The 27,802-nt window shown below is 43.8% G+C and overlaps 1 protein-coding gene and 1 long non-coding RNA gene across 4 annotated transcripts in view; one reads left to right on the top strand and one right to left on the bottom strand.

Moving 5' to 3' along the window:
* The window catches only part of LOC125759810 (uncharacterized), a 99,005-nt gene that overhangs the window by 24,985 nt on the left and 46,218 nt on the right, over positions 1–27,802 (bottom strand). The window lies entirely within an intron of this gene.
* Positions 1,454–27,592, top strand: LOC119404859 (zinc finger protein 271). Of its 3 annotated transcripts, XM_037671538.2 has the most exons (15): positions 1,454–1,533; positions 2,824–2,883; positions 3,168–3,227; positions 3,516–3,575; positions 5,429–5,488; positions 5,717–5,776; positions 6,816–6,875; positions 7,272–7,331; positions 7,608–7,705; positions 11,714–12,437; positions 13,099–13,229; positions 17,422–18,142; positions 20,478–20,608; positions 22,929–23,630; positions 26,643–27,592. In XM_037671538.2, exons 1-15 carry the CDS (start codon positions 1,507–1,509, stop codon positions 26,695–26,697), a joined length of 3,009 nt encoding a protein of 1,002 aa, XP_037527466.1. In that variant the 5' UTR covers positions 1,454–1,506; the 3' UTR covers positions 26,698–27,592. The 3 variants fall into 3 exon arrangements, with proteins under 3 accessions (XP_037527466.1, XP_049274991.1, XP_049274992.1); XM_049419034.1 differs by lacking the exon at positions 13,099–13,229 and having other exon boundaries at positions 1,466–1,533; positions 11,714–12,398; positions 18,104–18,142; XM_049419035.1 differs by lacking the exons at positions 13,099–13,229; positions 17,422–18,142 and having other exon boundaries at positions 1,466–1,533.

Below are 27,802 nucleotides of genomic sequence, written 5' to 3' on the forward strand. Positions count from 1 at the left end.
TTCTCCCGTCGGAGTTCCCCGGAACTTTTGTTTTCGCGCGGCATCGTCATGGCGTCTTTCAACTTACTTTCTATAGCTACGGTCCCTACTATAGCGTTCTTCAGTGTCTGGGGTGGCCCTACGAAAGGCCCGCCCGTGATTATCGAAACGTGTGTTTTGTGTCAAGTTTTCGTAAAGCTGGAATTGACCTTCCGCATGATTCGAATTAACGCAATCCCAACCCCGAATGCTACACGATGCGTTCCACCAAACCCGAAGTGTCTAAGACGCTACATCTATGTTGTTAACGTGCTGGAACTTAATTCACCAAGTGCTATTACCAAGTGCCAAACCCCGAGTGTCTGAACATCACCAAGTAGTCTGGCCGTATCACTTGACATGGGCCGCAAATATTTCCTGGAAGTCAGCTTCGGCAAAGTTTGTAGTTTGATTACTTTATAAGTACTTAGAAGAAACATATAGCAACTACTTGGCTAGGGAATGGAAACAGAAAGTTCCACATTGCAACCAATTATTACAGTCTTTCATAGCATAGCCAATCAAAATGGCGAATGCTTTGACACACTGTGTATGTTGGCTCGTATCTCATTTGTGCGCTTCTGTGTCCTTGTTACCCCGCTTGCTTCCCTGTAGTGCTGAGCTGTGCTCTCGTATGTGCTGCAGACGACGGCACCAACGTTTAGTATTGTACGAGATGAACAAGTGAAAAAAAATGAACTAGAGTAATGCGGGACAAGGAAACTCGCACCACAAGCGCTCACTCACAACTGAAAGTAATGCACTTGTGAAAAAGCATATGTACTAAAATGAAGTTGAATCGCACATGTCGTAAAGAGACATAAGAGAGGCAAACAACCAAGGCGCGTGTTTACAGTCGATTAATAAAGTTAAATTCCTTGTCTTGTAGCAATAGAGAGAGAAAAACACAGGTGTGTTTTAAGTAGTCTGACTGTAGGCTGGGCTCAGCAAAGTTGGTTAAGTTTACTGCACAAATTTATAAAGTTTCTTTAAAGCTTCTGGAATCTTCCTGCAGTGCCAAATGAGTCTTTCATGATGCTTAGTTAAAATCCACCTAAAATACCTAGAAGCATACACGAAAAAAGAAAAATAAAACTGGGGGGAAATGTTATGAAATTGGGAATTGGGTTTGCCAACTGGTGACAATTGACTTGTCATCTAGACATGTCCGTACCAAAGAGTGCTTTCAACACAGGTTTAGAACACACTGATTCAGGGAGATGTAAGAACCTGCCGAGTGGCAAGCAAATTTAACGTCAAACCATGTGCTATGGTATGACAGAAGTGGGGAAATGGGAAACGATCAACCTGCAACATATTAGGTGCTGGTTTCGATTGCCTGCACCATCAAGAATCCTGTGAATATTTTATGCACTAGAAATGTACCATGACCAGGTACACTGCTTATAGGTTCTCATCTCTTGGTTTGCCTTGCAGTGTCCTTGAAGTCGTCGGGAATCCACCACAGCTAGAAGAAACTCATGAGTGATGTCACCAGATGCCCACCATAAAATGGTACACATGTGCTTGGTGCTTCACAGAAGGAAGGAAACAGTCAGGCAGGGAGGTTAAACAGAAAATGCTAGAGAGAGAGAAGGAAGGGAAAGAAGGGAATGTGTGGTAAATTCGCCGATGCATGTAGAATGTCAGCGCCAGTCAAAGGCATTAAGAAGGCTCGCCTGGAAGGAATCCCAAGTTGCCTATAGCGACACCCACCCCACGGGAAACTTGGGAGTTCAATACTTCAAATGAGCTGTAATATAATAGTGCGTAATTCAAGTAAATATGCGACTGTATATGAATACTAAGGAGGCTCATTAAACATTACTGAAAGGAAAGGAATCTACATCTGGACAGTAAGAATGAGTTACATACATATTTTGTTTCTTGGAATTTGAAGTCGTCCACGTAAGGCATCATCACTAAGGCTAAAACTGAGCGCCAGTTACACACACAAACTGAACACACAGTTCAGTTTGTGTGTGTAACTTTGTGTGTAAGGTAACACACAGTGCCTAAATTCACTTTAAGTTTGCTACGGTTGCTTCAAGAAGCCTTTTTCATTGTAATATAAGCTAGTGGGTGATTAAAATATACTTCATTTTATTTTTTTCACTTATTTCTCTACACTTTGCTTCTACTTTGTCCAAAGTCTAGGTGAATTTCACAGATATGAACAGCCAAAGGAGAAGGGGCAAGAAGAGTGCTTTCTGTTCCTGTATGATTTTCCATCTTTAATATGCTAACTTGCCAACTAGTGCGGACCCAGACCCTCGTTCTCGATAGCCAACGTCACTTCCTACCTCCAGCTCTGCGTGTCTCTTGAGGTCATTACCATTCTCAGCGATTGCCCAAGAATGTTCATGTGCACTGTGGCCAAGATTGTATATTTGTGTTGACAACAGGCAGCACCTACAAAGTGATTGAAGATGCTAAGAAAACTTTTGTTAAACCTGATAGAGGAATGTACGAGATGTGCTGTCACTTGGAATCTGCACCTTCTTTTCTTGTCCGTGTGCTTCTCAGAAGTAGCGTTGTTTTGAATATAGCTTCATAGCAGAAAAATACACCTGCATACGACGACCTAAATTAACTTATTCTTGACCTTATTGGGTAACACTTGCAGAAAACCACTGCTGTGCAAGGACTGAGTGTGAAATGAAGTAGCTTCTTACAGTTAAACGTCTGAACCGGTTCACACTAGTCATCTGAACCTAAGGAGAGAGTGAAAACGTGGATGTAGTGCAAAATGTAAGGTTTGCTTCCAACTCTTCTCAGAAATTCAATCTTTGTGTTTCTTTTTAGAACATGACTGGTGTTGACATAAAAATCGAGCCAAGTAGCCCAATTTCTGCATTGCCTCATGTAAGTGTACTTAGATATTTTCACGTTGATTAGCTGGTTTTGTGTTAGTGTTATTGTGGTGTTTACGTGTTAATAATGTCGGCACAGATCACCAGTGTTCCTGTTTATTTGGTGAGAACGAGGATCCTTGCTGGCCTCTTTCAGTGAACACTGTAAAATGGTTCACACTAGTACACTAAACTGAACTTGGTTGGCGAATGAGGCTCTTTAGCATGTCTACGTTGTTTAGAGTACAAATTCGCTTTTCAAGTCAGCTCAGAAACAAGTAAAAATGTCTATTTCAGGCCATGACAGATGTTGACATGGAGGTAGAGTCTATCATCCTTCCCAACACATTACCTGACGTACGTAAAAAAATGTTTTCATTTTTTTGTTTTTGCTATTATATGAGCAATATTTGGATGTGTGTGATTGATAAGGTAGTCAGACACGGACCAACGGTGTTCTTGCTAGTTTAGTGGCATTCGGGATCCTTTCTGCCTTCATACAGTTAACAGTGTGAAATAGTTCTCACTAGTACGTTAAGCTGAACTTTGATGGAGTATGAGGCTCTTCAACATGTGTGTAGTGTTTAGACTACATGGTTCCTTCCCACCTCAGCTCGGAAATAAATGAAAACAAATCTATTTCAGGGCACGGCAGCTGTCGACATAAAGGTAGAGCCAATTAACCCTCCTGCCACACTGTCTGATGTAAGTAAAGGGAGTGCCTCCATTTGATTCTCCTGTTTCATGTTAGAAACATTCTGATGCGTCTGGGCCATTAGACAAAGACTAGCAGTGTTCTTATTTATTTGGTGGCAAGCGGGATTTTTCTCGCTTCTTACTAAATTATATGATTGCACAGCGTAGATTAAATGAGGACAACACAGCGCCTTTGCTATGTCCTCTCTTCTGTCATCATTCCGGAACCTGTGCTGTGTCTTCTCCTTTGTCCTCGTTTTAGTGCCTGTGCACTGTCCTTTCTATCCTCGTTTCAGAGCTTGTGCTGTGTCCTCTCCTCTGTCCTCGTTGTAGCGCCTGTGCTGTGTCCTCTCCTCTGTCCTCGTTGTAGCGCCTGTGCTGTGCCCTCTCCTCTGTCCTCGTTGCAATGCTTGTGCTGTGTCCTCTCCTCTGTCCTCGTTTCAGCAGCTGTGCTGTGTCTTCTTCCATGTGCTTGTTCCAGCACCGGTGCTGTGTTCTCTCCTTTGTCGTCGTTCCAGCTCCTGTGTTGTGTCCTCTCCTCTGTCCTCATTGCAGTGCCTGTGCTGCGTCCTCTCCTCTGTCCTTGTTACAGCGCCTGTGCTGTGTCCTCTCCTCTGTACTTGTTCCAGCACCTGTGCTGTGTCCTCTTCTCTATTATTGTCACAGCGCCGGTTCTGTGTCCTCTCCTCTGTCCTTGTTCCAGTGCCTGTCCTATGTCGTCTGCTTGGTCCTCGTTCAGCACCTGTGCTGTGTCCTCTACTCTGTCCTTGTTCCAGCGCCTGTCCTGTGTCCTCTCCTCTATCCTCATTCCAGCACCTGTGCTATGTCCTCTCCTCTATCCTCGTTCCAGCACTTGTGCTATGTTCGCTCCTCTGTCCTTGTTCTAGCTCCTCTGCTGTGTTTTCTCCTCTTTTCTTGTTCCAGTGCCTAACCTGTGTTCTCGTTCCAACGCTGGTGCTGTGTTCTCTCCTTTGTCCTCGTTGCAGCGCCGATGCTGTGTTTTCTCCTCTGTCCTCATTCCAGCTCCTGCGCTGTGTCCTTTCCTCTGTCCTCATTCTAGCAACTGTGCTGTGTTCTGTCCTATGTGCTTGTTGCAGCACTAGTGCTGTATTCTCCTGTGTCCTTGTTCCAGTGTCTGTGTTGTGTCCTCTCGTATGTCGTTCTAGTGCTTGTGTTGTATTCTGTCCTCTGTGCTTGTTCGATTTGTGCTGTGCAGTCATGTCGATATGGGATCACCAACTCTCTCAAGCCACCACCCATTCTTACATAACAATGTAAATTAGGTTTCACAAGTACAACAAGCTGAACTAAAATACAGTTAGGCTCTCTTGTGCATGTGTGAATTGTTAATCTGCATGGTTTTGTTCCAACTCAGATCAGAGAGAAAGGCTTTCTCTTTTTTTTCGTGGTGTGGTGGGCGTTGACATCAAAGTAGAGCCTAGTAGCCCACCAACTCAATCACCCCCTGTTAGTGAAGGGAATTTTGTTTTCTTTTGATTCTTGTTACTTCGAACCAGCGTTTACGACAGTAGTATTCTCAAAGCTTTGTCAGCTATACATAACACTGTAAATTAGGTCACACAAGTGCACTAAGCTAAACTAGAATACACTCAAACAAACCTCATTTAACAGTCACATCTGCCACAAAAATAACCTCGTTATGTCCAAAAATTTGTTATAAACATTTATTCGTAACACTGTATCTCTCCATTTAGTTCGTTATAACCAATAATTTGTTATATTCGTATTCGTTATATCGAGAAATGAGTGTATAGAGTTAGGCTCTCTTGCACATGTGTGCATTGTTTAATGCACATGGTCATTTTGCAACTCGCATCGGAAAAGTTTTTTTTTTTCGTCAGGATGTGATGGGCATTGACATCAAGGTAGAGCCCAGTAGCCCATCAACTACTCCACTTCCGGTAAGTGAAGAGATTTTCTTTTCTTTTGATTCTTGTTACTTCGAGCCAGTGTTTGCGATAGTAGTATCCTCGAAGCTTTGTCAGCAATACAACACTGTAAATTAGGTCACACAAGTACACTAAGCAGAACTAGACTATAGAGTTAGGCTCTCTTGCGCATGTGTGCATTGTTTAATGTACATGGTCATTTTGCATTGCATCATAGAAAAAGGTGTTTTTTTTTCTCAGGATGAGATGGGCTTTGACATCAAGGTAGAGCCCACTAGCCCACCAACTACAACACCTCCTGTAAGTGAGGGGAATTTTGTTTTCTTGTTATTCTTGTTACTTCGAGCCAGTGTTTACGACAGGGCCCGTGTTCTCAAACGATCGCGAAAGTGCGATAGTATCGCGTTTGGGTGACGTAGAATCTGATGCGTTCAATAACTGAAGAAACACTTGTTTGTGACGTCATTGTTGCACTGGCTGTTGGTGTTACAAATGTCTCACAACACAAGTGAGCGTACCGTACGAGCGCAGAGTGACCGGAGTGCAGCTTTTTCGAACGGGTGCTGTCTTCTACACAGTGGCCAGGCTTGGCTGCGGCTACTTGAAATATAGGACGTGTTGAAAGTGCTTTCAGCGTTTTTTTGTGCAATTGTTTAATGCACCGTATAATATTTAAAGTATGCACCTTGGTGTGAAATCTATTTTCGTTGAGAGTTTAACACGGTGTACTCAGAGAGTTCAGCTGTAGTGTGCCACCGCAGCGATATCATCTCAACATGTTGCCGGCATGCGATAAACTATGCGAGCAACGCTCAGTTCATGTTCCTGAAACGTTCATACCACAAAAAAACACGTGCTGGCAAAGAACGAGTACTGAAAGCACGCCAAGGTAATGCTCACGGAAAGCTTCAGCGTAAAAGATGCTGCGCACATCCACCGAGGATTGAATACTAGAAGCTACCATCTGTGTCACTGAAATTCTAGACTTCACCACCAACCAGCGGTGATAGGATGTGTTCATTTATTCCAGGCATGTCAGGAGTGCCGTAGAGCACCGTCACGTCGATGGAAATACTAGATGGCGCCCTCACTTTTCCGGTTTTGCTCAATAGCCAGTCTGTGCTCACCAAAGGCGATACTTCTGCGGTCGTTTGAGAATACAGCCCCAGTAGTATCCTCAAAGCTTTGTCAGCAATACATAACACTGTAAATTCGGTCGTGCAAGTACACTAAGCTGAACTAGAATATAGAGTTAGGCTCTCCTGCGCATGTGTGCATTGTTTAATGTACATGGTCATTTTGCAACTCGCATCAGAGAAAAGGGCTTTTTTTTTTTCAGGATGTAATGGGCATTGACATCAAGGTAGAGCCCAGTAGCCCACCAACTACTCCACCTCCTGTAAGTGAAGGGAATTTCGTTTGCTTTTGATTCTTGTTACTTCAAGCCAGTGTTTACGACAGTAGTATCCTCAAAGCTTTGTCAGCAATACGTAACAATGTAAATTAGTCACACAAGTGCACTAAGCTGATCTAGAATACACTCAAACCTCATTATAACAAAGTCACATCAGCCACGAAAATAACTTTGTTATATCCGAAAATTCGTTATAAATGTTTATTCGTAACACTGTATCTCTATTGACTTCGTTATAATCGATAATTCGTTACATCCGTATTCGTTATATCGGTGTTTGAGTGTATAGAGTTAGACTCTCTTGCAAATGTGTGCATTGTTTAATGTACATGGTCATTTTGCAACTCACATCAGAAAAAAAGGCTTTTTTTTTTTTTTCAGGATGAGATGGGCATTGACATCAAGGTAGAGCCCACTAGCCCACCAACAACACCACCTCCTGTAAGTGAAGGAAATTTTTTTTTCTTTTGATTCTTATTTTCTGCTATCTTGATGGGGTGTAGCCCTTTCGCGGAAGGGCCGACGCTGCCGTTTGCTGGCGAGATTTTTTTTTTTTTCGAAATTTGAACTGCCAAGTTGGGGGGGAGCGGCCCTTACATGAGCGCAGCCCTTAGTTGAGTGTATACGGTATTTGTTCTGCCCTATAATCTCCATGGCCTTATTTTGCTTGTTGGCAGTGCTTCTGAAAATTAATGCATAGTTTTTTTTCTTCTGTAGACATATGTTGACACCAACAAAGGAGGGCCACCAGCTGATTCAACAGTTGCAAGTGACAGCACTGAAACTTCAAAAGACAGCATGGATATCAGCCTTGGGTGAGCTCACTGCAGTACAGTGAAACACAATTCAAAGCACCGTTTGTATCATGCTTTCCGGGGAGGTGAATAGATTTTTATCCTGGTGCAAAAGGTTGTCCAGCAAAAAGTTCATTTGCCATCATGCAAACCTATTTATGTGTTACACATGTTATTTGGGACATAAATTCACTAATGGCAGCTTTGTGCTTTATGCTTATGTTTGATGCGTCACTGATAGACAAAGAAACAGAAAGCATGGGGTCAACCTTGTCAATATGTTTTAGAGCACAGTGAGTCATCTAGCCCAGATCGTATATGGGATCACTATAAATTTGGAAAAGCTATGTTTTCCTTGAAGGATGGTTTAGGAGCTGCATGTTTTTGTGGCATGTCCTATTGACTTTCTCAAAGGACAATGTGCCCTCTTGTGCAAATTCTTTGTCTCAGTAGTGAATAAGTAAGCTTGCATATAAAATGAGCCATGTCGGGTAGTAGTATTCTTAGAGCATACAGCATGCAATTAAGCGCCCATGCTTTCCCTTTTTTATGTGATTAGCCATGTGCCTTTGCCCCTGTCACCAGCTTTCCGTTATGTATTGCTTAATATAAACTGTAGTTGTCCTGCATAGGTGTCTAACAGTGTTGATCAGACTGTGTCATTCTGCTACAATTGTACTTTGCACCTTGATATTCAAGTGCGACTTGCACTAACTGCTTCGTTAGTTTCACCGGCTTACAAGGGAAGGAAGATTTCCTGTTCTTAAATTTTCTTGTGAAAGATAATTTTAAGAAAAGCTCTACCTACATCATTCCCCCTTCTTTCTCCCTTTATTTTGTTCCTGGTTTTTCCTCCATTACTTTAGGATGTATATTCCTGCTTACGTCTCAAAGCTTGCTAACTTATTGCCAGAACCAGTTTGACATTCCGGCATGTATAAGCACATACTATCCTCTTGTAAGCGTGACAAGGACATGCTTAGCGAATAGGACAGCGCTCCGCAAAATACAGGATCAAGGAGCATTCTTCATTTGACAGCTTCTCGATCATCACTTAAAGCCTCACTTGACTGGCATGGCTCCTAGTCATGCTAGCCTTAAGATGCCTGCGGCTACAGAAGAAGTAATTGTGATGGCATCAAACAAATACCGCATTTCCCTGATTTTTGAGAATTTTGGACACATTTCTTGAAACACCTGGTATATGTATGGATACACATAGATAATTCGCTAAGAAATACCGTACTAAAGGATGCTCTGTTTGAGTTGCTCGAGCAGGGAATAGAACCACTGACCTTTTGCTTAGTGGCATGACACTTTAGGCAACTTGGCAATGTGCAAGTGACATGCTATTTGTGGAGATTCTTTACAGTTGAGACTGAGCCAGCGTCTCTGAACTGCGAAAGCCACCTCAGAGTTGCAGTGGCTCATTCACTAGCTTCCCGGAAGATGGCGTAAAAGCTGTTTTTGTCTAGAGCACAGCTGTGCGAATCTTGAAAGTGACCTGCGAAGCAACAAGTACAAAGTGTAGTTGCAGTGATGGCTGATAACTTCATGTACAGTGTGTTCTCACCGCTGAATTTGTATTGAAGCAAGTGCCAGCAGGAACATCATATTCACCTACTGCTGCTGCATCTCCGCTTGACCGGTGTTTCATCAGTATAGCAGTGCGCCCCTCTAGTGCTGCTTCACGGGCTGGCAGCACGGAACTTATATATATATATATATATATATATATATATATATATATAGGCTTTACAACCTGAACGTGCTGCCCATGGTAGCCACTTGTCATCCACACCATCATGCTACACACAGCATGTCATGGTCATCAAGTCTTCCTCTTCGTGTGGGTCTCTCCACCCGACGACACACCTGCTTATTTAGCAAGCCACTTTTACTACAGTTCATATTGCCAGAATAGCTGCTAGCTTTGGTTTGTATAATAGTATTCCAATTTGTAGCCATCACATCGACTGCTTCGTCCTTCTGGCAAACCTTTGCATTTTTAAGAGTGGAGCTCTTTAAGCTTTTCGTTGCGCTGGGTAGTTCGAACAGAAACTATCGTCATCATGAATCGGCATGCACTGTCTTCATTTTCTGCTTCGCTCCTAAAACACGTGCGCCGATTTCTCCGGCACGGGATGGTATTACTCTGATGGGTGAGAGAACGAGTACAGAGAGAGAGAAAGAAAGAGAGAGAGGGAGAGAAATTCTTGGCGAGGCGTGATTCGAACCCGTATACCCACGCTCCGAAGGCGAGCGGTCTAACCACTCGGCTATCCAGGCACGCCAGCAGAGCATAGCATAGCCTTGTAGAGTATAGTACAGCAAGGTGGCGAGAAAGGGAAGTGAGGAGGAAGGAAAGGAGGAGGGGAGAGAAAGCATAGCATAGAAAGAAACAGAGAACTAGTGAGAAAGAACGAAATAAAGAGAGAGAGAGAGAAACAGATAGAAAGAAAGAGGAAGCAAGAAATAGAGAAAGAAGGGCAAGAAACAGAAAGATAGAAAGAGCGAGAAAAACAAAGTACATGGAGAGAGGTGGAAAGAAATAGAAATAAACAGAGACAAGAAAGACGTAGAAGAAACAGAGAGATGAGAGAAAAGAAAGAAACAGAAGAGGAAAGAAAGAGAAACAAAGAAGGCCGCCCAGCTCCGTCCTTCCTTCAGGCTTGACACCCTTATTGCGAAACTGCCCTAATGTTCTTTCTTTTCATTCTCTCTATGTGCAGTTGTGGGTAGCTCTTCTCTTTGTCTCCTTTCTTGTGCTGTTATCTATATTTGTTGTGCAAGCTTGCCTCTTCCGTAATGCCAGGCCAACTGGCTCAACCATTAAAGGGACACTAAAGGCAAATAACAATTTATGTCAGAGTGAAAGCCCAATGTATGACAACTTCTAAAACGGCAATATTATCAACAGCAGTGCCCTACTTACCGAGAAATTAAGCTAAATGTATCACATGATGAGCGCCACGAGTGGGACATTTTCGAAGTGATCCCGATGACGTAGGGAAGTCGGCCTACAATAAATCACTAGTAATCAAACTAGCAGCAGTAAAAAAAGAACATTCCGAGCAACAAAAGACGTAATAAAATGCTGTTTGTTCGTTTCCGCTTGATTCATGGAAAACAAAACCTCCGTGGCGTTGCCATGGGGAACGGCGCGCGTGGTTCAAACATGGTTCAAAGGTTCCGTTTTCGCTGAACTGTGCCTCGCCCGTCTCAGTGGTAGTTTCGGGATCGCGTACTGCCGTGCGTGTTTTGCGCGCTCGTGAAAGTCGCTCTGACAGAAAGTCCGACAAAATGCCGCATGCGTGTGATATTGCCGGATGCCCGAATGGTGCACAACGCTAGTGCTGCAGCAAGGAAACCGGTGTGTCTTTTCACTGGGTGCCGCGGAATGAACCCGTACGCTCGAAGTGGCTTAGTGTCATGCCATTGTGCCAGTGTGCTAAACAGTCAAAACCTCTGCGTGTGTGCTCGCTGCACTTTCGTACTGAGGATTACGAGACCAACCGCAACTTGGTGACGGCTTTGAATGTGCCCATCCGAGCAAGTCTTTGCCGCAGCGCCGTTGTTGCTACTGTGGGTCCCGCTACTTCCGCTCGGCTGCTACTAGTGTCGGCGGCCGCGCAGAAAAAGCGGGCAACGTTGGGCACGGCAGCAGTGACGTATGAGAGTCGTATTTTCAGGCGGGAGATTTGAAGCGCGCTAACGCGATGCGGACCACTAAAACGTTATTTTATTTCAAAATAAGCACTTCCTTGGCACAAAAGCAGCACTACGAGGTTTCTGGACCGCTATTTCAACAATCAACGTCGACTTAATATTTGCCTTTAGTGTCCCTTTAAATGTCGTCTTAGTTGTAACGGTGCTACTGAAAAGTGAGTGTCTTCTTTGTGCTCTTTGTCATAGTATCTTTCTAAGTCTACGTTATTATTATGCGACTGATCAGTTGACTATAAGTTATGGTATACTTTCTTTAGTTACTATTAATATTTTTTTATTATTATTTTCTTTCTTGTCCAGAATCTTGGAAGGTGCTACAGAATCTTCACCAAGAAAGTGTGACAGGAGTGTCGGCAGCTTGTACGAGTGTGACGTGTGTGGGAAGTGCTTTAAAGGAACGGGCAGCCTGAAAAGGCATCGGACCTTGCACACAGCCAGGAAGCCGGAGTACTCGTGCACTCTCTGTAGCAGGCAATTCCCTAACAATTATAGGCTATTCCTACACAAGTTTGAGCACACGGGCGAGAATCCCTATCCTTGCCCCTTTTGTGGCAAGAAGTCTTCATCTAAGGCTGGGTTGATTAAACACAAGCGTCTGCATACGGGTGAAATGCCATATGCATGCCAGATATGCCCATCCAAATTCTGCTCTAAAGGAGCTTTGGAGAGGCACAAGCAGCTGCATGCAGCTGGAGTGGAGATGGTCCACTGTCCGGAGTGTGGCAAGACCTTCAAGCGGGCGAAAGCGCTGCAGACACACTTGAAGCGGCAGCACAGAAAGGAGAGGCCACTTTCGTGCCATCTTTGCCCAGCCAAGTTCACTTACGAATGTCATTTAAAGATGCATGCGTTGACGCACTCGAGTGAAAAGAGGCATAAGTGTGCCGTGTGCGAGAGAGGCTACAGCAGGCGTGAATGCCTCAGAAGACACGTGGCCACTATGCATGTTGGAGTCAAGGCTGCCATGGCAAGCACCGACAGCAGGGTGGAGATGCCGAGTAGCCCCCTCTCCATGCAGCCTCCTGTAAGTGCAGTGCAATGTGGAATTGAGCAGTTTCTTTATTCGCGATACAATCCAAAAAGAAAAGGAATCGTGGTATTCTGCTTCAGAGTCTCATTATTCTTGCCATGTTAACGGTAGATAAATGGCACTTCGGGAATTGGGAAGTTCTTCCTGAATGTTAATGCATGAATGTTTCCGACAAGCTGTAGCTCAGGTTGATGAAGAATGGCCCGAAGAATTTCGTCGAGAATACTATCGCAAGATAGTATAGAAGCTTTTCTTTTGAGGTGGCACGGTGTGTTCATAAGATGTCGCACATGCTCTTCGCTATACTTTATTGAGTGGCCATGGCATTGCATAGCCGAGTACCTAATTGGAACTGTGATGTGTAGAGCGCATGTGAGAGAGTGACAGCAAGACATTGTTCTGTAATTGTAGCATATTCCGAGTTAACCTTTTCTTTACTTCTTCGGTCTTAGTGCTAATCTAGCTTCATGGTAAGAGCAGTGCTAAAAGATAGCAATATGAAAAGAAGAATGACAGAACAGGTGATGTGTGAGCCAAACTGCACATGAAAAAGTATTTCGAAGGGTTCAAGACTATGAAAAATGAAGCGCATGCGTTTTGACACGTTGTGGTAGCATACCACTGTAAAAATAAATATTTTCGTACTGTTTTGTAGGGCCCTCTGGAAATGGATGTAAAGGAAACATCTGAGTCTCCAGTACTTATGCCAAGGATTGTATCTCTAGCATCATCAACAAGCAGTATTGAAACGGCAGGAAGCACAGCCATTACAGGCAGCAACAAAGGGTGAGCTGTGCCTGGTCCCCTGAGAAGGGATTAAGGTGGTACCAGTTGACAAAACATTTAATTATTATAGGGATGACTACAGCCTTAGACTGTGGTTGTTCATGCTTCCAATAGTAACAGTAAAGTATGTAAATATATATGCTATAGCGCAGTGGCATTGATGTCGTAGTGTCTTGCTTGAGGTTGCATATTTCAGTCCATGTGCGTGCCTGCATTTCAGTGCAGGTGAACTGAGAAAAAAATAAAATGCTTGTGTGCATAAAGTTCGGTGCATTCAAAAGAAGCCCTGGTAGAAAAGTTTAATCTGGTATACCGTGCTACCATGTTTCCCACAGTCGTATCGTGGTTATTGATAAATACCCATGAATGAAATTTTTGTGACAGCTGGTCATAACGGTCATATTCTCACACTCGGATGGGGGCATACTGTAAAGATGTTTGTGTGCTTATGGTCAGGCTGTATTATGGGGTTGCTGCGGAGCTTTTCGGAAAGTGCACATAGGATGGAGCACGACCATGCATCTGCTGGGAAGAGATTATAGCATTTGCAAGTAGTACTTCGAGCATCCTAAATAGATGAGCCACTGAAGTTGATAATTTTGTTGTAGCTGGGCTTGTTTGGTGCCTCATGTTATCTCGGTTTCAGAGGTGCTGGCACAACTGAAATGTGGTCCAACTGCGCCATTTGTGCAATTTTGCTACAATCCAATTTGTCTGCACCTCGCTACACCAAGCCCAGTATAAGTTGCGCCAACTGCGCCAAAGTTCACTGTTTAGGCCTTGCACACCGCTCATGTGAGCGTATGTCGCCTGCAATATTCCTGGTCTTGCTCAAAAAACCGCGAGGGCTTTTTAAGATTGTGACATACCGTTGCCCTCTTTCCACCAATGCACTTTTTCTCATCAAAGCATACATACGCAGAGAATCCAGATCGTCACGTATTCCTGTGAGCTCCGCTACTGACATCTTCGCATGTCATCTTTAGTCTCGAAGGCTAGTGCTGTTGATGGGGAACTCGCATGCTAATACCAAGACAAACGACCTCAAATTTTTGGGGCACTGTAAAGTAGTGCAGAAAGGCCATGTGGCTTTCGCTTTATTGAGAGCACTGCATGCTGTAAACAGTGTCCTTACACAAATCATAATTCAGATCTGTGGCAGTTTATCGGCCAAAAAAAAGAAAGAAAAAAACTTGGAGGATGCTTGTGCTTCGCCTTCAAGAGTAGAACGCGATAGCATAATTGAGCCCCATACACATTGCCTTCAACCATGCTGCAAAGAAAGGAACGTATGTGCGCGTAACATTGGCCGTTTCAAACTATCCTAAAAGGCCTACTGCAAGTACAGTTGCGAAGTGCTCACTACGCCACAGTTCTTCCTTTTGCGAATTGGCAATGTACCCACCGTGCGTCCGTGAGGTGCCACATTCACCTGCACACTTTGTAATGGGGGGGCACCTTTAAACCACCCACTCGTTGCATAACTCAAGTGTTTTGCTGCCTGGGGCGATTCTATGATTCCACCACGCAATATTACGTGTGTTAAAGAGACTTCTGCCACTACATGACATTCTTATAGTGTTCTTTTACGAAGCAGTTTCCAGCACTGGCAACTCCGTGGTAGAACACTTGCTTGCCACGTAGAAGGCCTGTGTTCAATTCTCACTCGGACCAAAGATTCTTTATTATTTATTTATTTGCATCTATCTCGAGTAATACGTTCTGGCGGGCTAGTTGGTTCATAGTTTAGATATTATTGAACTGCGCGAAAAGACAACATGTGTAAGGAACATACAGAACACCACGAGCGCAGACTCGGATTTCAATATCTTGGCTATTCTTCGTACGTGGCCCCAGGATGGAACCAGATGACCAAATAGTGCTTGCACTTGCGGAGGGACTGTCCTGCACTTCAGGCAATAAGTCAAAACATGGGACTGGCGAACGGACACCGCAATCAGGTTCACATAGGAAGTTGCTGCCTTTTGCTTTGCGCAGTTTAATAACATCTAAGCTATGAACCAACTAGCCCGCCAGAACGTCCTACTCAAGTACATTTATTCTCCTGTGGGCTCCTTTATATGTGCGCAACCAAAGCAAGAGGCAGCAATTTCCTCTGTGAACCTGATCACTGTGTCCGTCTGCCTGTCCAGTGTTTTGGCTTATTGCCTGAAGCGCAGGATAGTCTCTCCGTAAATGCAAGCACTATTTGGTCATCTGGTTCCGTCCTGGGGCCACATAGGAAGAATAGCCAGGATATTGAAGTCAAGAGTCTGCGCTCGTGGTGTTCTGTATGTAATGGGCAAAAACAGCGCGCAGACGGACGGGACGAAGAAAAGGATACACAGATCATTTCTGCGCTTGTTCTGTGTATCCTTTTCTTCGTCCCGTCCGTCTGCGCGCTGTTTTTGCCCATTACGTATCACCAACTAGCCCAGCTTTCAATCGTTCTGTATGTTCCATACTCATGTCCTCGTCTTTTTGCGCAGTTTAATAATGTCTAAGCATCTATCTCAAATTTTTGCTCACGGACAACGCTGATTTTTCACTCACGACCGTCAGCACTGCCGCCGACACCGGAATTTCTGCAAAACGAGCTCTTTAATGCTATCGCGATAAAAAGTAACGCTACCCTAATGCAAGACTTAGTCTGAGAGTGGCACTCGACTGACTGTATTGGTAAACTTGGAATTAACTATGAGCCATCTTCTTATTTTTCTTCTCAGTCGATGTATTGATACTTGCCCCCCACCCCCTGAAAGCTTTCTGCACCTAACGTGGTTGTGCACTAACTGCAGGATCGGAAGCATCGCAAGCTTTCTACACCTCACCTAGTTTTGCACTGCCTCCGGATCAGCGTACCTTTAACCATGTGATGATGTCATTATCATATGAGGTCATAGTGATGTAACAAATGGCGTCACCAATTATGGTAATCTGCGATGTCATCATAATGTCATCAAACAGTAATCTCTGACCATGTGACTTTTTGCATCATTCATGTTAATGTCGATGCTGACAGTCACTTCCCTCGTTCGAACTTAAGTCATTTAAGGCTTTAGCCGTAAAATATAACTCTTCACTTCAACAAGAACCATCAATTTCGTACTCATTTGCCAAAGCGTATCTAAGTGGCAACCTAAAAAAAAAAAAAGTGCGTGGTTGAGATCTACTTGCCCTGGTACCCCATTGATCCCAGCCACTCACAAGCAATCTTTGGATGAACTCAATTATCTTAAATAAAGTAATGATTCGAGATCATATGTATGCAACCTAATTCTTAGCTTGAACCAAAACCATCAATTTCAACTCTTAAGAAGACTTCTTTTTAACATTCAGAAAACCAGAAGAAAGTGCTCAACACCGAATATGCTTGGGAGGGAATCAAAAGTGTCACACTGTACCATAGGTCAGCAAAAAAGTTGGCGCTCACTCAGACTCACATAACAAATATATTCTACTCTGAGGGCTCACTCGGACTCAGACTCACCCAAAGCTTCCTGAACCAGACTCAGTCAGACTCACTAAACTTTTTCTCAACCGGACTAGCTCGGACTCAAACTCGCCAACATATTACACAGCCGGACTCACTCAGACTCAGACTTACGGCTTCAGGTTACAAAGGTCCTCTTTGTAATGGCGTTTTGACACCTGTCGCACACAAAAACTGTACGTGCCATCTTCGCCTTCGTCACTAATGCCTCACCGAAATACACTTCCCGTATATCGCTGTGAAGTCAACATGTCGCATTACTCCATGTGAAGAAATGCTGTTCTCTGACATTTGGCCTTCTTTCTTTGTGCATGTTAAAGCAAGACTTGCTGTTCGCACAGGGATCTACACGAAATAGTCACACACTTGCTCTAAGTGACCCAGACACCAGTGTTTTTCTGCGCCAGGACTGCTCCAGAAAGTATTATTTCTGCTCCAAAACTAGTGCCAAAGCACAGCTATTCTTGCTGTAAATCTGCTGCTAAACCGCTATTTTCCTGCTACAAAAGTTGCTCCAAAGCCTAAATTGGCTGGACCACCATTGGTATCTTGATTATGCTGTTTATCACGCTATCCTTTTAATTAAGTCTGTGTCAGTTTTATGCAACAACCAATTAAGTTCTTTTTCGTTACAATCTATTCATTTTTTAGTGATTTATTAATGTTATTGCTTATTATCCTTTTCTTTTTGATGTGCAGAATCTCGGATGGGGGACCTAGAGGATATCCACCTAAAAAGCCTGAAGAGAGTGTCAACAGCTTGCTCGAGTGTGGCATGTGTGGGCAGTGCTTTACAAGAAAGGACGATTTGAAAAGGCACGAGATCATGCACACAGATGAGAAACAGCACGCTTGCACTCTCTGTAACCAGCAATTTGCAGCTAAGAAAAGTCTGATTGAACACCTGCTTGTCCACTCGGGCGAGGAGCCCTATGCTTGCCCCTTCTGTGACAAGAAGTTTACACTTAAATTTGATTTGTTTAGACACCAGCGTGCATATAAGAGTGAGTCGGCATATGCATGCCAGATATGCCCATCCAAATTCTGCTCTAAAGAATCTTTGGACTGGCACAAGCACCTGCATGCAACCGGAGTGGACATGGTCAACTGCCCGGAGTGTGGCCAGGCCTTCGAGCAGGCGACAGCGCTACAGAAGCACTTGGAGTGGCACAAGACAGAGAAGCCATACTCATGCCATCTTTGCCCAGCCAAATACGCTCTCAAGTGTCATCTAAAGAGACACGTGTTAAATCACACGAGTCAAGAGAGGCATAAGTGTGCCCTGTGTGAGAGAGATTTTGCCAGGCGTCATGACCTCAAAGAACACATAAGCGAACAACATGTTGGAGTCAAGGCTGCCGTGGCGAGCACCGACAGCAAGGTGGAAATGCCAAGTAGCCCCCTCTCCATGCAGCCTCCTGTAAGTGAAGTGCATTGTGGAAATGATCAGTTTCTTTATTCACGTTGCGATCCAATGCTTCAAGGCAACATTATTCTAGCCATGTTTACGCTAGATGAATGCCAGTTCGAGAAGTTCTTTCCAAATGCTAATGCATGGGATAGCATCAGGGGCGTAGGCAGAAATTTTTTTCGGGGGGGGCACCTCCTTGATCTGTAGTGGGGACGAGCAGGCAGATGTGGTCGAGTGTCATTTTCTGCTCTGTATGCTATGGCAAAAAAAAATTTCGGGGGGGGGGGCACGGGCCCAGGTGTGCCCTAACGTGGCTACGCCCCTGGATAGCATTGAACCTCTTCATTTTAGGTGGTATGGTGTGTTCATAGGTTGTCGCACATACCCTTCACCATACTGGTTTCACCTTCACCTTCCGGTGACGGCTAGCAGACGCACGCGCGTAAGGGTATTTCCTTTCTGTCTAGCCTCGCACGTCACCGGAGGGCTCACATTGTTGTGCAAATAAAAATTATTATACTATTATTATTATTATTTATTGAGTGGCAGTGGCACCGCACAGCTGAGCGCCTGCCTAGTTGGAAGTGTGATGTGTGATGACAAGGCATTGTTTTGTAACTGTAGCGTAATCCTAGTTAACCTTTCCTTTATTTCTTTGGTACCAGTGCCAACCTAGCTTCATGGTAAAAAGCGACGTAACAAGACAGCATTAGGAGAAGAAGAACGCATGATGGCCGATGTGTGAATCAAATCATTAAAACCATTAACCCTTTGAGGGTCGAATTTTTTCGTGAAATCCAGTCTGAAAATGTGTAATTTTTTTATTGCTGAAATAAATTCTTCAGACGATTATTTAAGAAAAAAATTGTCTAAAATTTTTTTTCGTGACCTAAAGTGACAAAAAAAATCATTTTTGTTGTTACATACACATGGTTTATTCGTAATAAAATCAAGCAAAACCCTAAAAAAACAAAACTTAACAGTTTTTTATAAATAAAAATTATGCATTGTAGTAAACATAGCTCACAGACATGCAAAATTAAGCGCACCAGAGTACTTTTCCGGTTAAAAATGTTCGTGTTCTAACCCAAAAACTTTTCAGCGTGTGATAGTCTTTGATGCATAGCTCGCCGCTCACGTTTTTCAGATGTCGCTCCTTGATCGTCATCGGAGTCTGAACTCGTCAAAAAATCCTCGTCTGACAAACTGAAATCCAATGAATCAGATTCTGATTCGGCACTTGGGGAATAGTCCGCATCGGAAGAATCGCTGCTCGACTCACTGGCAGCAGAGCAACCGGCGCGCGATTCCATAGTGTAGGCGAACTGCATCAGTGAGCGCACGGAAGATAACTATGGTTCTGTGCCCGTCCGGAAAGCAAAACGAGTGAAAAAGCTACAGTAATCCTTTGTCTTATCGCCAACAAGACGTAGTTAGTTTTTCCGAGACCCCAAAACAGGAAACGCAATCACGGTGGCGTCGTTTGTGTAATTAGCGCCGCACAGAAACAGATGTAATCGCGCGCCGGGGAGCAATAAACGAGAGAGTAACAAGCAGTCACCCTTTGAGAGATTAGAAATCAAACAGCCATCAGCTTTGTGGCGCAAGAAGTGAAAACCACCCGAAGGATGAAACCGAAACCAGACGGACCGCGTGCGCGTGACTGCAAGCCACCGCGCCTCTTTGGAAAGCAAGGAAAAAGACGGAGAGACATTGGAGCATTAAAAAGTTCCACGTATTCCCGAAGCGTGGCAGCACATTCCAAGCAAGAGAAATGGGAGAAGGCATGCGTTTGAAACCAAACGCGCCGCGGGCGCGCTCGGTTCGCGCCGTTTTGCGGAGCATAAAAAAAGCAGCAACGGAGAGACATCGGCGCATGAAAAAAATTTCACTTATTCCCGAAGCGGGGCAGCACATGCCAAGAAAGAGAAATGATCGAAAAAGGTGCGCACTTTAAACCAGCTGCACTGCGAACGCGCTCGGATGGGCAAGCGATAAGCGGCGCGCCGTTTTGCGAAGCAAAAAAAAAAAAAAAAAAAATACAACGGAGAGACATAGGCGCATGAAAAAAAATTATTACACGTATTCCCGAAGTGTGGCAGCACAGGCCAATCAAAAGAAATGATCGAAAAAAGCGCGCGTTTTTAAAATAAACGCTATGCCGTACATGTACGACGAAAACCCTTTGGTACCAGGAAGCTTCTGCCGTACATGCACGGCGAAAACCCTCAAGAGGTTAAAAAGTTTTTAAAGGGTTCAGCACCATGGAGGATTAAGTGCATGCGTTTTGACAGATTGTGGTAGCATGCCATTGTAAAATAAAAATCTTCTTACTGTTTTGTAGGACCCTCTGGAAATGGATACAAAGGAACCATCTGAGTCTCCAGTAATTATGCCAAAGATTTTTACCGCAGCATCATCAACAAGCGGTACTCAAATACCAGGAAGTGTAGCCACAACAGACAGCAACAAAGGGTGAGCAGTGCCTGGTCCCCTGTGAAAGATAAAGGTGGTACCAGTCGAAATACATTTATTATAGGGATGACTACAGCCCTAGAGTATCGTCGTTTGTACTTACAGTACCTACATTAAAGTATCTGCATATACAGGGTGCCCCAGCTATCTCTAGCCAGAGTTTAAAAATACGCCGACGCACTCTATGACAATTGACCAAATGCATGTTGCTGACTGTTCCATAGCGTACGTCACACCAGTTTTTGTTTTCTGCTTAATTGCCTAATTAGACATGTTTAATTGACTGACTTTTGAAGCAACAGAGCTGGGCGATAAATTCTAATGAGAAATTTGTAGATTCAAAGCATCTGAACAGACAGTTTGTAGCTTCTTATCTATTAATGAACGAAAGAAGCGGATCTAAGGGCTCATTTTCTTTGTTAGTTTTGTGTTTGTTAATGTTGTGTCTATCAAGTATTTGCGTTTTTCTGCTTACTACAGGTGCCCATGAAATACAAAAAAAAATACGATGTGACATGCCCGCTTATGCATCTGTACACGTCAGGATTCTAGTGCTCCCTAACGTTCCGTTCTAGTGCACCCTAACGCATGCAAACGATATGCTTCCCTCTTGGTGGTTCATGACAGCGATGAGCAGGCGCATCGGTTATTGTTTGTGTTGCCGCCAGCAAAACGTGCGTCATCGCACTGCCACCACCATCGTCGCTCACACCTGGTCAAATGCTATGGTCATTTGCATGCAGAAAGTTAGGGAACAAGGCAATCACGGTGTGCATAGGTGTACAAGCGGGCATGTCACATGGTCTTTTTTCGTATTTTGCGGGCATCTGTAGTAAGCAGAAAAACGCTAATACTAAATAGATAGGAAGTTAGAAACTGTCTAATGAGACATTTTCCGAACCTATCTACAACTTTCTCATTGGAACTTTTTGGCCACATTCGTTGTTTCAAATGTTAATTAATTAAACATGCCTAATTAGGCAATGAAGCAGAAAACAAGAAATAGTCTAACTTACTCCATGAAATAGTCAGCAACATGCATTTGGTTGCATCGTCATAGAGTGCGTCGGCATATTTTTAAACTCTGGCTAGAAATACCTGGGGCCCCCAGCATGTACTATAGTGCAGTGGCAATGACATAGTACTGTACTGCCTTGCTTCAGGTTGCTGATTTCAGTTCATGCATGTCGCTGCATTTCAGTGCAGTTAAAATTAGAAAAAAAGCGCTCATGTACATAAATTTGGGTGCACGTAAAAGAAGCTCTGGTTGAAAAACTAATCTGGTGTACCGTGGTACCGTGTTTCCAACAATTGTATTGTGGTTATTGGTCAATTACCCATGAATGAATTTTTGGACACCCGGTCGTAAGGGTCATATTATCATGTTCTCACATTTAGATAGGGGCATAGTATAAAAACATTTGTGTGCTTATGGTCAGGCTGTATGACTATGGGGCTGCTGCAGGGCTTTACAGAAAGTTCAGTCCAGCCCATGCTCTTACAATGGAGCATGGCCATGCATGTGCTGGGAAAGAGATCATAGCATCTGCAATTAGGCTTTCGAGCATCTGAAGTAGATAAGCCACTGAAGTTGGTCATTTTGGTGTATCTGGACTTGTTGGTTGCCATAGCTCAACTCAGTTGCAGAGGTGCTGGCATAGCTGAGGGGCAAGTATCTACATTGGGCTGTTTTAGATGCGAAGTATCTTATGGCGGAGTTCAATCCGGTGGTGGTGGTGGTGGTGGTGGTGGTGTGCGGCGTGACCACCCTTACTGCGCATACCCTCACCACTTACCCTCCCCTTCCCCTTTCTCCCTCTCCACACTCTCTCCCTTTCCCCTCTCCCCTCCCCCTTTCCACTCTCCCTCTGAAACGCGGGCTAGACATGCCGAAATTCTCTCCTGCGCAACCCCGCGATGAGCACCAGCGCATGCGTGTCCCCTCCCCTCTCTCTCCATTCCTACGCTGCCCCCCTCTCGCACGCCTATGGACCGTGTTCCCCGCTCGCCCTGTGAGAATTAACGGCCAGGCTAGAGGAAGACAAGACGCGCGTAGCGTTCCTCTTCGCGTTCCACGACGCGAGGTCGGTAGCATGCCCAACGAACGCCAACGAAACGCGAACGTGCAAGTGCTCCGGCTTCGCATCGCCTCATGGTCCCCTTTAGCGGGAAATGGTGTAATTTTATAACAGTATCCTTCTTAGTGTATATCATTTTGATGCAGTGACCAATCGTGTTCGTTCATGGGTACAAGCTATTTATTTTTTTTACTGATTTATTAATATTATTGCATGTTATTTTTTTTCTTTCTGATGTACAGATGCTCGGAAGGAGCTACAGGATATTCACGAGAAAAGCTTGAATGCAGTGTCGACAGCTTGTTCAAGTGTGCCATGTGTGGGCAGTGCTTTACAACAAAGGACGACTTGAAAAGGCATGAGATCGCGCACACAGCTGAGGAGCAGCATTCCTGCGCCCTCTGTAGTAAGCAGTTTGCCACCAGGGAAAGTCTCATTCTACACCTGCTTGCTCACTCGGGCGAGGAGAAGCCCTATGCTTGCCCCTTCTGTTACAGGAATTTTACACTGAAGGCTGATTTCGATGTACACATGTGTGCGCATAAGCCTCAGGTGGTGTATGCATGCCCGGTATGTCCGTCCAAATTCCGCTGCAAGAAATCTATGGACAAACACGAGAAGCTGCATGCAAGTGGAGTGGAGATGTTCAACTGCCCGGAGTGTGGCATGGCCTTCACGCAGACGAAATTTTTGCAGAGGCACTTGAAGTGGCACGGGATAGAAAGCTCACACCTGTGCCCTCTTTGCCCCAGCAGATTCACATGTGCATCCCAGCTGGAACTTCATTTGGAATCGCACAAAGGTGAAAAGTCGTACAAGTGTCCGATGTGCGAGAGACTATTTGCCAAGCGTCACCACGTCACTGCTCATATGCGTCAGACGCACGATGCAGTCGAGGCCACCGCGGCAAGCCCTGGGAGCAGTATCATGCTTCTGCTGCCTGTGTAAGTGAAGAGCAGCATGGAACTGTGCAGTGTTTACTTACACTGCAATTCGATAAGAAAGTGAATTGTGCGTTCTGCTTTAAAGGAACATTATTTTAGTACTATTATCAGTGGATAAACGGAAGTTTCAGAAACATGTTATGAATCGTTAGGCTGTGGTCCTTCCCACATCCCATTGTTCAGGTTGATACAGCTGTGAGACGGGAGAAAACTGTTTTATTTAGGAGGTGCCATGTGTGCATAAGTTGTCGCATATAGCTGTCAACCTGCCTTTAGTCATTGCATTGCTGAACTCATAGTTGCAGGTTTCATACTCGCTTTGGTGCAAGTTTGGATAGCCTGAAATGAAAGAGAAGGCACTAAGACTTCAGCGATTCCATTGGCTCTTATTTTCTGCAACGGCAGCATTTTCCATTTACCCAATTGCCACTAGCGGTTTTTTCACAGTGAAGGTGACTCTCCTTTCATTAGGCACATGTCCTTAATTCACCGAGTTGTAAAACAGAATATGAGCCTGGCGAACTTAATACTCAGTCTCACCAGTTTTACTCGTCTGAGCTAACTTGAAGCAATCTAACACAAATTTTACTTAGCTGAGCTTACTCAAATTTCCTGAAATTGTATTCCAACTCAAGCTCGCCAAGTTTATTCTCAGATAGGTATACTGATACTCAAACTCTCCTAAATTATGCTCTTCTGTGCTTACTCACACTCGTGGAGATATGCGAGCCTGAGCTTGTTGACTTATGAGTGAGTTTCTCGAATCTGGCTCAAACTCGCCTAAATTGTACTCTGCCAGGCTTACTCAAACTCATGGATATATCTGAGCGTGAGTTAATCGACTCGTGAGTTTTTCGAATCTGGCTCAAGCTTACCTTAATTATACTCTGCTGGGCTTACTCAAACTCGTGGGTATGTCTGAGCCTGAGTAAGTTGACTTGGGCGTTTTTCGGCCCAGAAGAATGGCTAAAAGGATTGACAGAACTCGTGCACACTGTGTGAAGCTGCAGCAAGTGCAGCTTTCGTGCTTAAAAAAGTCGTGCTGGCCACAGTATGGCCTCATTGTATGAAAAGACAGGACAAAATTACTGGAATTAAATTGTTCTTGGGCTCATTCATTAAAATTTCACGCAGCCATTGCCATGCAATACTTTTCTCAACTAATGCCTATAGTGTCCAGTATTCTGACTGTGTTTCACTTATTAGCTCTTCAGTGGCACCTTCAAGTAAATGTGAGGTGGCTTCTTATCATTTATCCTCTTGTCTTGTTGACACTGGTATGTTTAAAGGGACCAACAGCTGGTCAGAACATGTGATTAGATCCTGGTGCAAATGAAAAGACCGTGAATTATTGTGACAGATTCAAGCATGCTTCTCACGATTTGAGTAGGATTGTATTTTTGTGTTTAACTGTCACAAAAAAAAAATGGTATGTCGCACAGCCTGGCGCAAGAGCCTTGTTGCTGCACAAGAAGTAATTTTGTGTGCTGTACGTAGTCTGATGCTTTTACACGCACCACAATTAGTGCCCGCATTTGGAGTATGTATATTATTATCCATCCCCACTCTTTTCTGTACTGCTTAGGAGGTAAACGGTATGGATGCTGGGAAGTGGCGCCGCATTCACGGCAACTAGCGGGACATTTCGAGCCGTGGTGCATGCGCGTGGAGTGCAGGAATGCACAGCACACTGCAGCGCACAAACACGAACTGCAGTCATGCTCATCTCCCACCGTTTGCAGCACATGTTGTGTGCATACGACTTCGTGGTCACTGCAGATAAGGAAATTCTGATTATAAATGTTTTAGATTATGATGAATGTTGACATCAAGGTGGAGACAGCTAGCCCTTCAACTCTGCCACCTCCTGTAAAAGAAGTGCATTTTCCCGTTTTGGTTCTTTATTGAAAGTCAGTATATAGAGCAGTTGTGACCTCAGGTTTTTCAATACCAATATGTATTATAGTCCTGCTCGCTCAGCGTCAGTAAATTTTTATAATGCTGGTACAAGTTAACGTCATGTCTATTCCTACTGCATTTTCTTTCTATTACCACTTATCATTCAATGACAGTATAGTGGCAAGAAGATAACAGCATAAAGGCTTGTAAAGGAAGTTTTGCCATTACGGTTTTTGTTTTAAGCAAGAAAAAAGCGTTTGAAGTTTCCCATTGATGGCTATCTTCCCATTTGTTCCTATGGCGCAGCTTCCTCATTGAACTTCCCTGTTGTAGTAAAGTGGCAATTTTTCAAAAACGTTTTTTTTTGTTTAAAACAAAAACTGTAATGACAAAACTTGCGATAAAAAAAAAAGTGTTTATTTGCTTTCAGTTGAGCTTTAAAGCTGATGTTTAATTGGAGCACCACGTCATGTAAATTGCATCTCAATGTAGACCAAATGAAGATTTTTACAAATTTGGGATTTTTTTGAAAGATTTACCCACTTCAGTTGTCGCAAAGTATTTCTAAATCATGATATATCTTTCATAGAGCAAGTATTGATTTCTCAGATAATCATACGTAGCGCAATGTTGCAGGGAAAAAATTCGAACATAGAACATATTGGCAAAATTTCTAGAGGTGTACATGGCAAGAAAATTGCAGTACTAATATTATTGGGCTTCAGACACCTTACACAAACGCCTTTGCTTAACATGTAAACCAAATTTTGGATTGATGCAAAAACCAATACTGCCATAAATTTTCTGATGAGCGATCACTCAGACGACATTCTGCGAAATTCGGTAAGCTCTCATGTGGTCAAAAGTTGTTTTGTCTCTGAAATATTACCAATTCACAGTTTTCCATGCCTTAAGTCAGCATGATTCTTTCCAGATACGTTTGAGATAGTCACTAAAATGGATAGGACATTTTGGCATAAAATGAGCATTTGTTCATTTGCACTGTCTGCAGTAAAAATTGTGTTGCAGGTCAGTGCTCTTAAACCCCACATGTTGGCACACTCTGTGGGAGCACTTAATTATAAAATTAAAGATGTTTGTGCTGTTTTGTAGGACCCTCTGGACATGGATACCAAAGGAAGATATGATCCTCCAGACCCACTGCTAAGCATCATTTTGTAACAACATCGACAGCGACTGTGCCTGCTCAACAGAGATGGGATGAAGGGCACAGTGTATGTAACACATTTCATTGTGATGGTTGTGGAAACCAGCCTAGACTATTTTCATGTGTACTTCCGATACTCACAATAAAGGAAGTTACCCAGCACATACAACATTGCGCAGTGGCAATCACACCGCACTGCCTAGCTTAAAGTTGCGCACGTTAATCGATGAGCTTGGCTGCATTTCAATGTGGGTAAAACGAAAAAAAAAAAAAAGCCATCATGTACATGGGGAGATGGAAAGAAACGCGAAAAGCATGACGCGCTGTTTTCATCGCGTTCCGACTTTGGTGACAATGAAAAGATGTTAGAATGGTTCTTGATTGCACCACGGATGACTCCATTGGCTTTTTATGAACGTCCAGGCTACAAGTGCTTGAAAAGGAATGTGAAACAGCAGAGAATGTAGATGCTGCACTGCTCGCGTTTCTTGCCATCCCCACTGTACATAACTATACGTGTATGTCAACGAAACTCGGGCAGCAAAATTATTCTGGTATCCCATGCTACCATGTGTAATATTTATATATAAATATCATGCGTAGCATGATATTTATAAAATAATTATTGATGATGGCCAGTAACCCAAGTGTAATTCCCACATTCGGATAGGCGAAGAGTGTAAAAATAATTGTGTACTTATGTTAAGGCTGTCGGGATATGGAATTTTCCTCGGCTCTATGCCTTCGCAAAGAATGTGTTACAGTTGCTGTAGGTTTTTTCGACAAGTGCAGTCGAGCCCAGGCTCATAGAATGGAGCACAACGATGCGATAAGAAATCATCACATTTGCAAATTATTATATTATTACATTATTACTTGAAGTAATAATGTGGCAGCAACTGTCCTGATGAAGACAATAATAACTGTTGAAACGTTGGCTCCAGTGACCTCCCCAGTTCACAAATTTTTTCATCACTTCCTCAAGTAGTACTTCATGCAGCTGATGTAGATAAACCACTGAGGTTAAAAATCTTGGGGAAGTTTGACCTCTTTTGTGCGACACATCATGTCAGTTGCAATAGCAGCTACCAAAAATGAAAACGCG

Source organism: Rhipicephalus sanguineus, chromosome 9 (assembly GCF_013339695.2).
Source record: "Rhipicephalus sanguineus isolate Rsan-2018 chromosome 9, BIME_Rsan_1.4, whole genome shotgun sequence".
Classification (NCBI taxonomy): domain Eukaryota; kingdom Metazoa; phylum Arthropoda; class Arachnida; order Ixodida; family Ixodidae; genus Rhipicephalus; species Rhipicephalus sanguineus.

Coding starts and splice junctions, on each gene's coding strand:
- LOC119404859 (XM_037671538.2), top strand. CDS start 1,507: ATGTCACCAGATGCCCACCATAAAATG. Junction 13,230..17,421: donor ATTACAGGCAGCAACAAAGG/GTGAGCTGTGCC, acceptor TTTGATGTGCAG/AATCTCGGATGGGGGACCTA. Junction 20,609..22,928: donor ACAACAGACAGCAACAAAGG/GTGAGCAGTGCC, acceptor TCTGATGTACAG/ATGCTCGGAAGGAGCTACAG.